Here is a 13,081-nt window from a genome sequence, read left to right on the forward strand (position 1 = left end):
ATCGTGGCTGGATGACTCAGTCGGAAAAAGAGCTGCCCCCGAACGGCAAGGTTGTGGATTCGAGACTCGATCCCGTGAGTGGTTTTAATCAGTGAGGCAGTTTCAAAACATGTTACACTCTCCTGTACGCTCTTTCTAGGTCCCAGAGCTGATCCTTAATGACTGTCTACTTAAGGGTGCCTATTCTGTATCGTCATTGTGACGATGGTTTCGGTACTCAAGAGCACCGAACAGTCTAGTACTCGAATTAGAGCCATTTCATTATTCAGTATGCATTTCGGTAGCGATACCGTTCGGGTCTAGAGAACCGAAGCGCTGTTGTCCGTTCGCCTCGCGCAAGCCAATGAAAAGCAAGCGGCCGCAGATCCGCGCATGCGCACTGCAGCGAGCACAGCATCACCAACACGACACAGGCACGCTATTCTTCCAAGTACCGAAAACTGCGTTTACGTTGCCATAACGCATGACACCGCATTCCATCGAGCTGACGTGCCCGCCTTCATCGCTCTTGCCTCCTCCTTAACAGTATCGGACGCAGTATATCCATTTCCATGATTATCAGCTGAAATGCATTGAAATTTTTACAGTTTCCCTGACCGCATGTATCCATACATGCGTAATAACGACAGCGTATTTGACTGTATTCTGCACATTGTTGTAAATGTCGCTTTACGTCATCTTATTCTCATTCATACTAAGATCGGGTTTTGGATTTTGCGTTTCGGAAAATGAGTTAGGAATAGTGTGTAGTACCAAATTGTACTACAACATCTATAAAAACACCCGAAAAATTGATTCTGAGAGTTTCAGAGAATAAGAAGATAAACAGAATGTAATAACTCGCTCCTAGATGGTTCAAATGGTTCAAATGGCTCTGAGCACTATGGGACTTACCATCTGTTGACATCAGTCCCCTAGAACTTAGAACTAATTAAATCTAACTAACTTAAGAACATCACACACATCCATGCCCGAGGCTGGATTCGAACCTGCACCCTAGCAGTCGCGCGGTTCCGCTCGCTCCTAGAGATCCCAATGATTAAGTAGCCCACTTCCCTATACGATACGTCAACGATTTGGGTCTGGAAAACAAAATTGAAAAAAAAAACGCATTTTCGTGAGCCCCTGCAGTTTGTCGAAGTTCATAAAATACATCTCATGAATGAAAATGTTTCTTATATAGTGCTACAGTCTAAAAATATTACGGCCTACTGTTGTTGAGGATTCGATCGCAGATAAATAGTTGTGACTAGCAAGATTGTGCAGATGACTGCTGCTAGTTACATTTAAGTTGTGCTCTTAGATTCCTGTCTAACCGCAACTAGAAAATCACTACATATTCGGTAAAGATGGAGAATTATTTCTGACAAGAAAAAATGTAAAGGTCACTGTCGGTTGTTTCACACACAGCAATTTCATATTTCTCGTTTTAAACACACATAAATCACGAAATAATTACCGAGGAAGTGCGCTCTTACATGTAAGTAATAACGAACATTGCAGAAAAATCTTACCTTACACGAATAACAATGTCTCAGAACGTTTGCATGTATGAAGAGGAAAAAAAAAATTTTGTCATCCACACATTCGAACTCCTGCGAGCTAACCACTTGGCCACGACAAACAACAGGAACTCAGCCCTCAATTCTTATTCTATTGTGCAGAGGAACGTAGGATGACTTCGTTGCCAAAGGGTTTTGCGTAAGTTCAAATGGCTCTGAGCACTATGAGACTTAACATCTTAGGTCATCAGTCCCCTAGGACTACTTAAACCTAACTAACCTAAGAACATCACACACATCCATGCCCGAGGCAGGATTCGAACCTGCGACCGTAGCAGTCCTGCGGTTCCGGACTGCAGCGCCTAGAACCGCACGGCCACCGCAGCCGGCGCTGCGTAAGTCATAAATGCTTGATAGTTTAGAAGGTTTCCAATATCAGGGTTCAAATAATTGCTTTCCATTGTTACTTGTAAACACGATTCGATAATTACTAACTAAACCATTTGTGGGAAGAAGTATACAAAGTCACTAGTAACGTCAGTTCACACTCATATAATATACGTATGCAGAGTTGATGTCTTGATATTTAATTATCTTTAAACTCTCATTTGCATAAAAATAACACGTATTTTGGGAGAATACAGACCGAAACCTTTTTTTTATGTGGTCATTCACAGTAACAAGCTAACCTAACCATATTTGTAACAAAGAAAAATAGTCTATTAGGAACTCAGTTTCCAGACGGATGCGTCCTCCGGTGATTCTTTAGTAGCACAACCACAAAATCCAAAGCAAAAGTCGCTAAACATGTTTAAAATAACAAATTATAGGTGTACATAAACCACAGCTCACCGATCGACAGGACCACACCGAAATACAAAACCTCTCGGTACAATTGTCGTAAAATCGGTGGGAGGACCGTTCGGTAACAGGTCTCAGAAGCTTACTGAATACGATATTTCGATAAAGAAGCGTAAATGACGACACTACCGAGCCTAACCTACTACACCGATCGGTGTGAACGATATAGAATAGGGCCCCAGGTCGGAGTCACTGGTGGCGGGTACTCACTACTTGTCCCTGGTGGAGAAGTAGTCCTTGCCGCGGCGCAGGCGCGCGCAGCCGGCGTGGTGGCCGAAGCACTCGCAGCGGCAGCTGGAGCCGCCGTGGAGACGGCGCGCCGCGAAGGCGCTGGGGCAGCGGCAGCCGCCCGCGTGGCTGCAACACGGCGCCACACCGGCCGCAAGTCACACAGGAGCATACACTTTTGGACAACGTAGTTCTGGAGATGAAGCAGCCATTAGTGTGATTAATCAGTTATTCAAAAACAGTCTTAATGGCATTTATTATTCCTGTCAGGACGGTCGCAGTTCGTAGTAATAGACGGCAAATCATAAGTAAAACTGAAGTGATATCAGGTGTTCCCCAGGGAAGCGTCTTGGGACCTCTGCTGTTCCTAATCTATATAAATGACTTGGGTGACAATCTGAGCAGTTCTCTTAGGTTGTTCGCAGATGATGCTGTAATTTACCGTCTACTAAGGTCATCCGAAGACCAGTATCATTTGCTAAGCGATTTAGGAAAGATTGCTGTATGGTGTGGCAGGTGGCAGTTGACGCTAAATAACGAAAAGTGGAGGTGATCCACATGCGTTCCAAAAGAAATCCGTTGGAATTCGATTACTCGATAAACAGTACAATTCTCAAGGCTGTCAATTCAACTAAGTACCTGGGTGTTAAAATTACGAACAACTTCAATTGGAAAGACTACATAGATAATATTGTCGGGAAGGCGAGCCAAAGGTTGCGTTTCGTTGGCAGGGCACTTAGAAGATGCAACAAGTCCACTAAAGAGACAGCTTACACTACACTCGTTCGTCCTCTGTTAGAATATTGCTGCGCAGTGTGGGATCCTTACCAGGTGGGATTGACGGAGGACATCGAAAGGGTGGAAAAAAAGGGCAGCTCGTTTTGTATTATCGCGTTATAGGGGAGAGAGTGTGGCAGATATAATACGCGAGTTGGGATGAAAGTCATTAAAGCAAAGATGTTCTTCGTCGTGGCGAGATCTATTTACGAAATTTCAGTCACCAACTTTCTCTTCCGAATGCGAAAATATTTTGTTGAGCCCAACCTACATAGGCAGGAATGATCATCAAAATAAAATAAGACATATCAGAGCTCGAACAGAAAGGTTTAGGTGTTTTCCCGCGCGCTGTTCAGGAGTGGAATGGCAGAGAGATAGTATGATTGTGGTTCGATGAACCCTCTGCCAAGCACTTAAATGTGAATTGCAGAGTAATCATGTAGATGTAGATACCGCCAACCCGTTTCAACCCAACGTAGGGATCATCTTCTGGGCGTTTACACTGTGAAATTATAGATATCCGTCAGATAGACTCCATTATACAACAGCTAAAAATAACGTAAATTTAAAATATGTTACCCATTGGTCGACTGCTGGTGGTGTCACTCCTGTCTACATAACGGCAGGAAACTATGAGAGAATAACTCTTTGTATGGGCTTAAACAGCGTGCTGAGATCACGTGCATAGACGGCAACGCCCCCAGCGGCGATCAACGGCATTTAATATAGTTTATTATATGTAATTACTAGTCACCTTGGTTTAACGTAAATTTAAGTGACAGTAAATAACAAAAAAACGGTACCATTCCATTTAAAAAGAGTTACAATTATAGTATTAATTATAAAATAATAAATGTTCCGTTGTAAATTTCGTAAAATTCGTAAAAGTATATTACATTATGTGCAATAATATAAAGTAGAACAATACGTGACACACAAAAACTGCTGTCGTCTTGTATTATAATATATCTATTCGTACATTTACGTAGAAAACATTTGAGTCAATTTACTAAAATGGGTAATATGGAAGAACTAAAACGTCCTCTACTCCTTGCGGTGAGGACACCGTTGCCATGGATTTTCACTTTTCGTGAAAAAATCACTTTGGTTGAAATATAGCAAATTACCCAGACTACACTCATCCACTGTTTGTGAATGACAGCCTTTAGAGACTTTCAACAAACTTTAAACACAACTTCATATAATTCGTGAAAATTTTCTAGCTTCAAATACTAAACACATCAATCAGAAGTTTGGAGCTGTTTCATGTATGGAAGGTCGATTCTTCCGAAGAATCGGCTTTTTTGTGTGTTTGTATAGTGTTTGCAAAAAATATGGAAACATCGCGCGAACTGCATGCTGGTACATAAATGCAGATGCTAACCCTGCTTGGAGGTTGCACTGTTGTATTTCACCACGAAATGGGTTCAATATAGTGCATGTGTCATTCGTGGTCACAACGGTGTTCTGTGTAGTTGTGAATACATGACATCGGAGCTAAGAAAATTCTAGCTTGACCAAATTGTTGGTGCTCCTATGGTGAGTGCTTCCGTCTCCAAGATGGCCGAAATGTTGTGTGTTTCAGGAGGCACCCTACCAAAGATTTATACCACGTACAGAGAAAGAGGAAATACATCGTCAACCAAGTCACAACGCGAACGAAAGTGTGTGCTGAGTAAACGTGACAGACGGTCACTGAAGAGGAGTGTGGCGAAAAATAAAAAGACGTCAACTGCAAAGTGACTGAATGGGACAGCGCTCAAAAGGTTTAAATCATACCTAGCAGAAGGTTGAACTAAGCAGTTCACATAATATGCAAAAAACTGGTGATTTATCAGACTGGGGAACAATCAAGAATGGGGTGCCGCAAGGTTCGATCTTGGGTCCTCTGCTGTTCTTAATGTATATTAATGACTCGCCACTCTATATTCACGGAGGTGCAAAGCTGATACTTTCTGCCGTTGACTCAAGTATAGCTATCACACCCAGCAGACTAGAATTAACTGGTGAAATTGTAAACAATGTTTTTTCAGAAAATCATTAAGTGTTTCTCTGCAAATGGGCTTTCATTAAACTTTGACAAAACACAGTACATACAGTTCCACACAGTACATACAGTTCCACACAGTAAATGGAATAACAAAATTAATAAATATAGACTTCGATCATAAATCGGTAGATAAGGTAGAATATTGAATGTTTATAAGTATATGCATTGATTAAGGGTTGAACTGGAAAAAACACACTGATGATCTGCTGAAACGTTTGAGTTCAGCTACTTATGCTATTAGGGTCATTGCAAATTTTGGCGATATGCATCTCAATAAATTAGCTAACCACGCCTATTTTTATTCTCTCCTTTCGTAAAGCATCATATTCTGGGGTAACTCATCATTGAGTACAAGAGTGTTAATTGCAAATAAGCGTGTAATCAGAATAATTGATGGAGCTCATCTAAAATCATCCTGCAGCCACTTATTTAAAAAGCTAGAATCTTCACTGTAGCCTCATAATATATATACTCACTTATGAAATTTGTTATTAACAATCCAAACGATTTCAAAAGTAATAGCAGTGTACATCGCTACAACACTAGGAGAAAGGATGATCTTCACTATTCAAGGTTAAATGTAACAGTGGCTCAGAAGGGGGTAAATTATGCTGCCAAAAAAACTTTGGTCACTTACCTTATAGCATCAAAAGTCTGACACATAGACATGTAGCATTTAAAAGGAAATTAAAAGAATTTCTTAATGGCAACTCCTACTCATTAGATGAATTTTTGGATATAGTAAGTGGGTAATTTCCCCAACGCCCCCTCCCCAAAAAAATTATTATTAAGTGTCATGTAATATTTTGTGTAATGTAATTTCTTGTGTAGACACCTTTTATTAACTTGACACGTTCAACATCATTACGAAGTGTCGCATTCATGATCTATGGAACAAGAACTAATCTAATCTAAACTGCAGAAATCAATGTCTCATTCGCAGCAGGCTAATCACGTCTCTTTATTTAATTTCGGTTGCAATACCGGAGAGTATAATTAATTATAATGGAAACTGGTGCTCAGCATGTGCCAGTGACCACGTGAATGGGAACAATTCTGATCAGTCCCGTTTCCGTGAGAGAAAGAGTCGAATAAGGCGCTGCGAATGGAAGCCAGGGCCTCCGCTTGAGGAGCCAGTCACGCTCAGCGTGGCACCACGGAGTGGACCATTGTACCGGCGGCTTCGCCAGGCGTGGCGCTGGTGCTCACCTGCTGTGGTGCTGATGCGGCTCGTGGTGGTGGTGGGGCTCCGTCGGAGGCCGCTGGGTGTCTGGCATATCTCGCGGCATCACGGCGTCCAGCTTGTCCTCGCAGCGGCACTCCGTGTGGTTCTCAAACGTCAGCTTCTCCACCACGGCGCGCGACCCCGCCGTCGTCGTCTGCAAACACCGCAAAACACCGACATCAGCCAGAACGTCGCACGACTTCTAGATACGATCAAACTCTTCCTCTGCCACCAGAAGATGAAGCGAGAAAAATAAAATTACAAAGCAGCAGGTGAGAACCAACTAGTGGCAGAACATTGCAAATATGCAAATGTATAAATTATTTTGAACTTACACAAACATATTACGGACATTTGGAATACTGAGAAGTTACCAGAGAAATGGAATGTTGCAATAATCCATCCACTACACAAAATAAGGAGATCGATCGGATCCAAATAATTATAGGGGTATATACCAGCTGGACAATACTTATAAACATTTTTCGAAGGTTCTATATTTCAGAATTCATGAACAGCTTGATGGTGAACTAGGCGAATATCAAGGAGGCTTTCGTCTACACAAAAAAGGAGATCGATTGGATCCAAATAATTATAGGGGTATATACCAGCTGGATATAACTTATAAATTTTTTTCCAAGGTTCTGTATTTCAGAATTCATGAAGAGCCTGATGGTGAACTAGGCGAATATCAACGAGGCTTTCATCCAGGACGAAGCTGTTCTGATCAAATTATTAGTCTCAAATGGATAATGAAACATCAATGGGTAAGGGACAAGAAACTAGTGATCACGTTTGTCGATTTTAAAAAAAGCCTACGATAGTATCCATCGTGAATCTCTACTGTCAATTCTTAAAGAATTTGGTTTACAACCTAGCTGCAGTCACCCTTCGAAATACTAAACCTACCGTAAGGTTCATAAATGAATTCTCTCAACCTTCTGACATTCATACTGCCCTTCGACAAGGCGATGGATTTTCTCCATTATTGTTCAATTGTGTGCTGGACAAAATCATGCGTGAATGGAACAAGAAATGCCCACCGTCTGTTAAGATTGGAAGAAAGATTTATCTTAACGTCCTTGCATTTGTAGATGATTTGGTGCTGTTAACAACAATACTTATGAAGCAAAGGTTCAGATAGAACAACTAGAACCATTAGCGGCACAGGTCGGATTGCAAATTTCGTTTGAGAAAAAAGAAATGATGCCCAGCTTCCCAGTTGACACATCCCATATAATACTCAATAATGATCAAAAAATCAAAGTAGTAAAAAAGGTTCAATATCTTGGTGAGATTATTACTTGGAATGTTCATGGAAGAGCATCAATAGAGAGAAGAATATTAAAACTACAGCGAGCGCAGAGAACCACTTGACCAACCTACAAAAGACGATCTCTCTCGATAAATACTAAATTTCGAAATTACTTCTCCGTCGTTAAACTGGAAGCAACATATGGAAGTGAAACACTATTCAGGCTAAATATTCAAGCAACAACTGACAAATTGCACAAAGTTGATAGAAGAAAACACTGAACATTAATAAGTAAGAAACACCAAGTTCATGGGCAGTGGAGACTTTTGCCCAACTCAGTAGTGTATAAAGAAACTAAATCCATTACTGATATAATGCGGAAAAGAAGGATTGCATTTTTCCGCCACATATCTCGCCTACCAAACACTAGAATCCTGAAGCAACTTTTTGACTACTTCTGGAACAGTAAAACCAAAAACATCTGGTTTAAAGAAGTACAAAGTGATCTGGATGAACTGAACATAACCACACACCAAATTCCACACAGAGAAGAGAAACTGTATCTGAAGAACAAATAAACACGGCTGACATTCAAACCATCAGAACGGAAGAAGTACACGACTGGCCATTAAAATTGCTACACCAAGAAGAAATGCAGATGATAAATGGGTATTCATTGGACAAATATATTATACTAGAACTGACATGTGATTATATTTTCATGCAATTTAAGTGCATATATCCTAGAAGAACCATCTCTGGCCGTAATAACGGCCTTGATAAGCCTGGGCATTGAGTCAAATAGAGATTAGATGGCGTGTACAGGTACAGCTGCCCAAGCAGCTTCAACACGATGCCACAGTTCATCAGGAGTAGTGAATGGCGTGTTGTGAGGAGCCAGTTGCTCGGCCACCATTGACCAGACGTTTTAATTGGTGAGAGATCTGGAGAATGTGTTGGCCAGGGCAGCAGTCGAACATTTTCTGTATCCAGATAGGCTCGTACAGGACTTGCCACGTGCGGTCGTGCATTATCCTGCTGAAATGTAGGGTTTCGCAGGGATCGAATGAAGGGTAGAGGCACGGGTCGTAACACATCTGAAATGTAACGTCCACAGTTCAAAGTGCTTCCAACGTGCGTTCACCGCGATGTCACCAAACACGGATGCGACCATCACGATGCTGTAAACAGAACCTGGATTCATCCGAAAAAAATGAGGTTTTCCCATTCGTGCACCTAGGTTCGTCGTTGAGTACACCATCGCAGGTGCTATTGTCTGTGATGCAGCGTCAAGGGTAGCCGTAGACATGGTCTCCGAGCTGATAGTCCATTCTGCTGCAAACTTCAAAGTGTTCGTGCAGATGGTTGTTGTCTTGCAAACGTCCCCATCTGTTGACTCAGGGATCGAGACGTTGCTGCACGATCCGTTACAGCTATGCGGATAAGATGCCTGTCATCTCGACTGCTAGTGATACGAGGCCGCTGGGATCTAGCACGGCGTTCCGCATTACCCACCTGAACCCACCGATTCCATATTCTGCTAACAGTGATTGGATCTCGACCAAGGCGAGCAGCAAAGTCGCGATACGATAAACCGCAATCGCGATAGGCTACAATCCGACCTTTATCAAAGTCGGAAACGTGATGGTACGCATTTCTCATACTTACACGAGGCATCACAACGTTTCACCAGGCAACGCCGGTCAACTGCTGTTTGTGTATAAGATATCGGTTGTAAACTTTCCTCATGTCAGCACGTTGTACGTGTCGCCACCGGCGCCAACCTTATGAATGCTCTGAAAAGCTAATCATCTGCATATCACAGCATCTTCTTCCTGTCGGTTAAATTTTGCGTCTGTAGCACGTCATGTTCGTGATGTAGCAATTTTAATGGCCAGTAGCGTATGTCATATCTGCAAAAGAACGAGTAGCCAGATCACAGCGAATGAAGTTTTGGGAAACGAAGAAATTACTGACTGCTAAGACCTAAACTTAATCATTGTAGAATCTGTTGTGCTATGTTTGATTTTAGTGCTCCAATGTGGGCGTAAACTATGTAAATAAATAAATTAGAGAGTTTTGGTTCGCCTGAACAAGTAAGAGCGACCATCAGAAATTGACGTGGTGGGACAGCCACAATTTGCATACAGCTTTAATTTATTCTTAAGTTTCACGCCAGCATCTTCAGAAATTTAGTAGCCACTAGTCACTTCTTACACACTAACGGAAAAAAGCTTCGCCAAAGTAAGGAGCTGTTTGGCATAAACGACAATTGGTAGACGTGTGTCTACATCTGAAGGATGGCGCCTGTTCAGATTTCGTGCCATTCGCGCTAGTAGCGCCACAGTGAGGATGCAAACCTAGTTTAGTTTAAACATACGCCGTACCGGTTGTGAGCGTCAGTACCTTTGAGATTCGGCATACAGAGTTAACGTTAGTCAAAACTGCATTTAAAGCAAGAATGACGCCATTATCAAGAACTCACTGTGTTCGAACGAGGTCGTGTAATAGGGCTAAGAGAAGCTGGATGTTCCTTCTGGGATATTGCAGAACTACTTGGAAGGAAGGTAGCCACTGTACATGAGTGCCGGCAGCGGTGGCCACGAAAATGTGCGGTCGCAGGAAGACCGGGCTCCGGAAGGCCACAAGGTACTACCGAGAGGGAAGACCATCGTGTTCGGCCTATGGCTCTGACGCACCGTACTGCATCTGCAGCAGCAGTTGGCACCACTGTGACCGAATGAACTGTTACAAATCGGTAACTTCAAGAACAGCGCAAAGTCCTTCAGCGCGCATTCAACTGACCCCAAACTAACGCCCGCATCTCCTGGTCGTGCGGTAGCGTTCTCGCTTCCCACGTCCGGGTTCCCGGGTTCGTTTCCCGGCGGGGTCACGGATTTTCTCTGCCTGGGGATGGCTGGGCGTTGTGTGATGTCCTTAGGTTACTTAGGTTTAAGTAGTTCTAAGTTCTAGGGGAGTGATGACCATAGATGTTAAGTCCCATAGTGCTCAAGCCATTTGAAACATTTTTGAACCCAAACTACCGTCATCTGCGACTTCAATGTTTTCAAGCGACAGCTCATTAGAGGATAAAGTGGATGTCTGTTGTGTTTTCTGATGAAAACTGTTTCTGCCTCGGTGGCAGTGAGGGCCATGAGTTGATTAGAAGGAGGTCAGCAGAGAGCCTGCAGCCAGCCTACCTGCGTGCTACACACATTGGACCTACATCTGGCGTACGATTTCGTGTGATAGCAGGAGAACTGCCGTGGTCATCCCATGCTCCCTGACGCAAATTTATACATCAGTCTGGTGATTCGACATGTTGTGCTGCCATTCATGAAGAGAATTCGAGGGGGTGTTTTGCAACTGGATAACTCTCTCCCACATACCGCTGTTGTAACCAGATATGATCTACAGAGTGTCGACATGTTGCCTTGGTCTGCTCGATCACCAGATGCGTGTCTAGTGGAGCACATATTAGACATCATCGGACGACAACTCCAGCGTCCTTTCCTCTCTTTCGGGAGTGCTAGTTCTGCAAGGTTCGATAGAGAGCTTCTGTAAAGTTTGGAAGGTAGGAGGCGAGGTACTGGCAGAAGTAAAGGTGTGAGGACCGGGCGTGAGTCGTGCTTGGGTAGCTCAGTTGTTAGAGCACTTGCCCGCGAAAGGCAAAGGTACCGAGTTCGAGTCTTGCTCTGGCACACAGTTTTAATCTGCCAGGAAGTTTCATATCAGCGCATACTCCGATGCAGAGTGAAAACCTCATTCTGGAAACTCCAGCGTCATCCACAAACAGCATTAATGACCGACAATGTGCAACAGACTGGAACTCCATCCCATAAACTGACATCTGATACCTGTAAAACACAATGTATGCACTTTTGCATGCTTGCATTCAACGTTCTAGCGGTTACACCAGTTACTAGTGTACCAATATTTCACATTTGCAATGGCTTATTTTAACTTGTGATCTTGCAATGTTAATCACTAAAATATGTTTCCTAGACAAATGTATTCTCGAAATATCACTAAGCACTCCGTCTTCAGGCCACAAGTGGTCCATCGGGACCATCCGACCGCCATGTCATCCTCAGTTGAGGATGCGGTAGGAGGGGCGTATGGTCAGCACACCGCTCTCCCGGTCATTATGATGGTTTTCTGAGACCGGAGCCGCTACTATTCGGTCGAGTAGCTCCTCAATTGGCATCACGAGGCTGAGTGCACCCCGAAAATGGAAACAGCGTATGGGGGCTCGGATGGTCACCCATCCAAGTGCCAGCCACGCCCGACAGCGCTTAACTTCGGTGATCTGAAGGGAACCGGTGTATCCAGAATGGCAAGGCCGTTGCCTGAAATATCATTATACTAAATAATTTTTGGTGTTGCGATTTTATTTTCGATCAGTGTATAATCATATATCTGGCGGGTACGTATAGCGTCTGCGTCACCGCTGTTCAGAGCCGGATATATTTAACACGTGGCGGGTGGCTACTAATTTCTGAAGATGGTCGCGTCTGACGAGTGAAACATATTAACAAAAGAATACAACTTATGGCTGTTATTCAATTTTAAGAGTAATTTTTGTGCAAAAAGTCTGACGTTATTGCGGCCTCAACATAGTACGCAACTAACCAAAACAAAGGCACTAGTTTTAAGCTAACTTTGCGAGGTATTCAGGGTGAACGCTAGACAGCATTATGAAACATCTGTTAACCTGCTACTAAACTAGTGCGAAGCAGCACATTAAAAAAGACAATGTTAACAAAGGGAAATGACAACAAATAGACAAAATATTAGGATACAGCTATGTGAACTTTGCGTGACGCTGTTTTTGTTCATTACTTTTTCAAGCTAATTATTAGCATCGCGGAATTTTGTATTGTTAAAAATGTACATCTAAGTCATAGAGTTTTAACACATACAGTACCATAAAGAAGCAACACTGTGTCAACATTGATGCAAGTTTACCCACCCTCTGCGATATATTATGTTGCCAAAACAAATGGAAATGATACAGCACATTGATAGATAATCTGTCACGTAATTACGAAGTAACATTCAGTTGTTTCTCAGCAGGAAACCAGAGGCGAAGTTACCCCTGATTATCACGGATGAACACTTGGAATACATCGTCTTTCCGCAACGACTGTAACAGATACCTATAATGACTCTAAGGCCAGACG

At 42.8% G+C, this 13,081-nt stretch overlaps 1 protein-coding gene across 1 annotated transcript in view; it reads right to left on the minus strand.

The window, feature by feature from the left end:
• Nucleotides 1–13,081, minus strand: part of LOC126277956 (uncharacterized) — a 564,263-nt gene that overhangs the window by 6,878 nt on the left and 544,304 nt on the right. The window contains exons 4-5 of the mRNA XM_049977571.1: nt 6,628–6,797; nt 2,574–2,720 (exon numbers count right to left, since the gene is read on the minus strand). Coding sequence (XP_049833528.1) covers nt 2,574–2,720; nt 6,628–6,797 — 317 coding nt within the window. The remainder of the gene's footprint in view (nt 1–2,573; nt 2,721–6,627; nt 6,798–13,081) is intronic.

Source organism: Schistocerca gregaria, chromosome 6 (genome assembly GCF_023897955.1).
Source record: "Schistocerca gregaria isolate iqSchGreg1 chromosome 6, iqSchGreg1.2, whole genome shotgun sequence".
Lineage (NCBI taxonomy): Eukaryota > Metazoa > Arthropoda > Insecta > Orthoptera > Acrididae > Schistocerca > Schistocerca gregaria.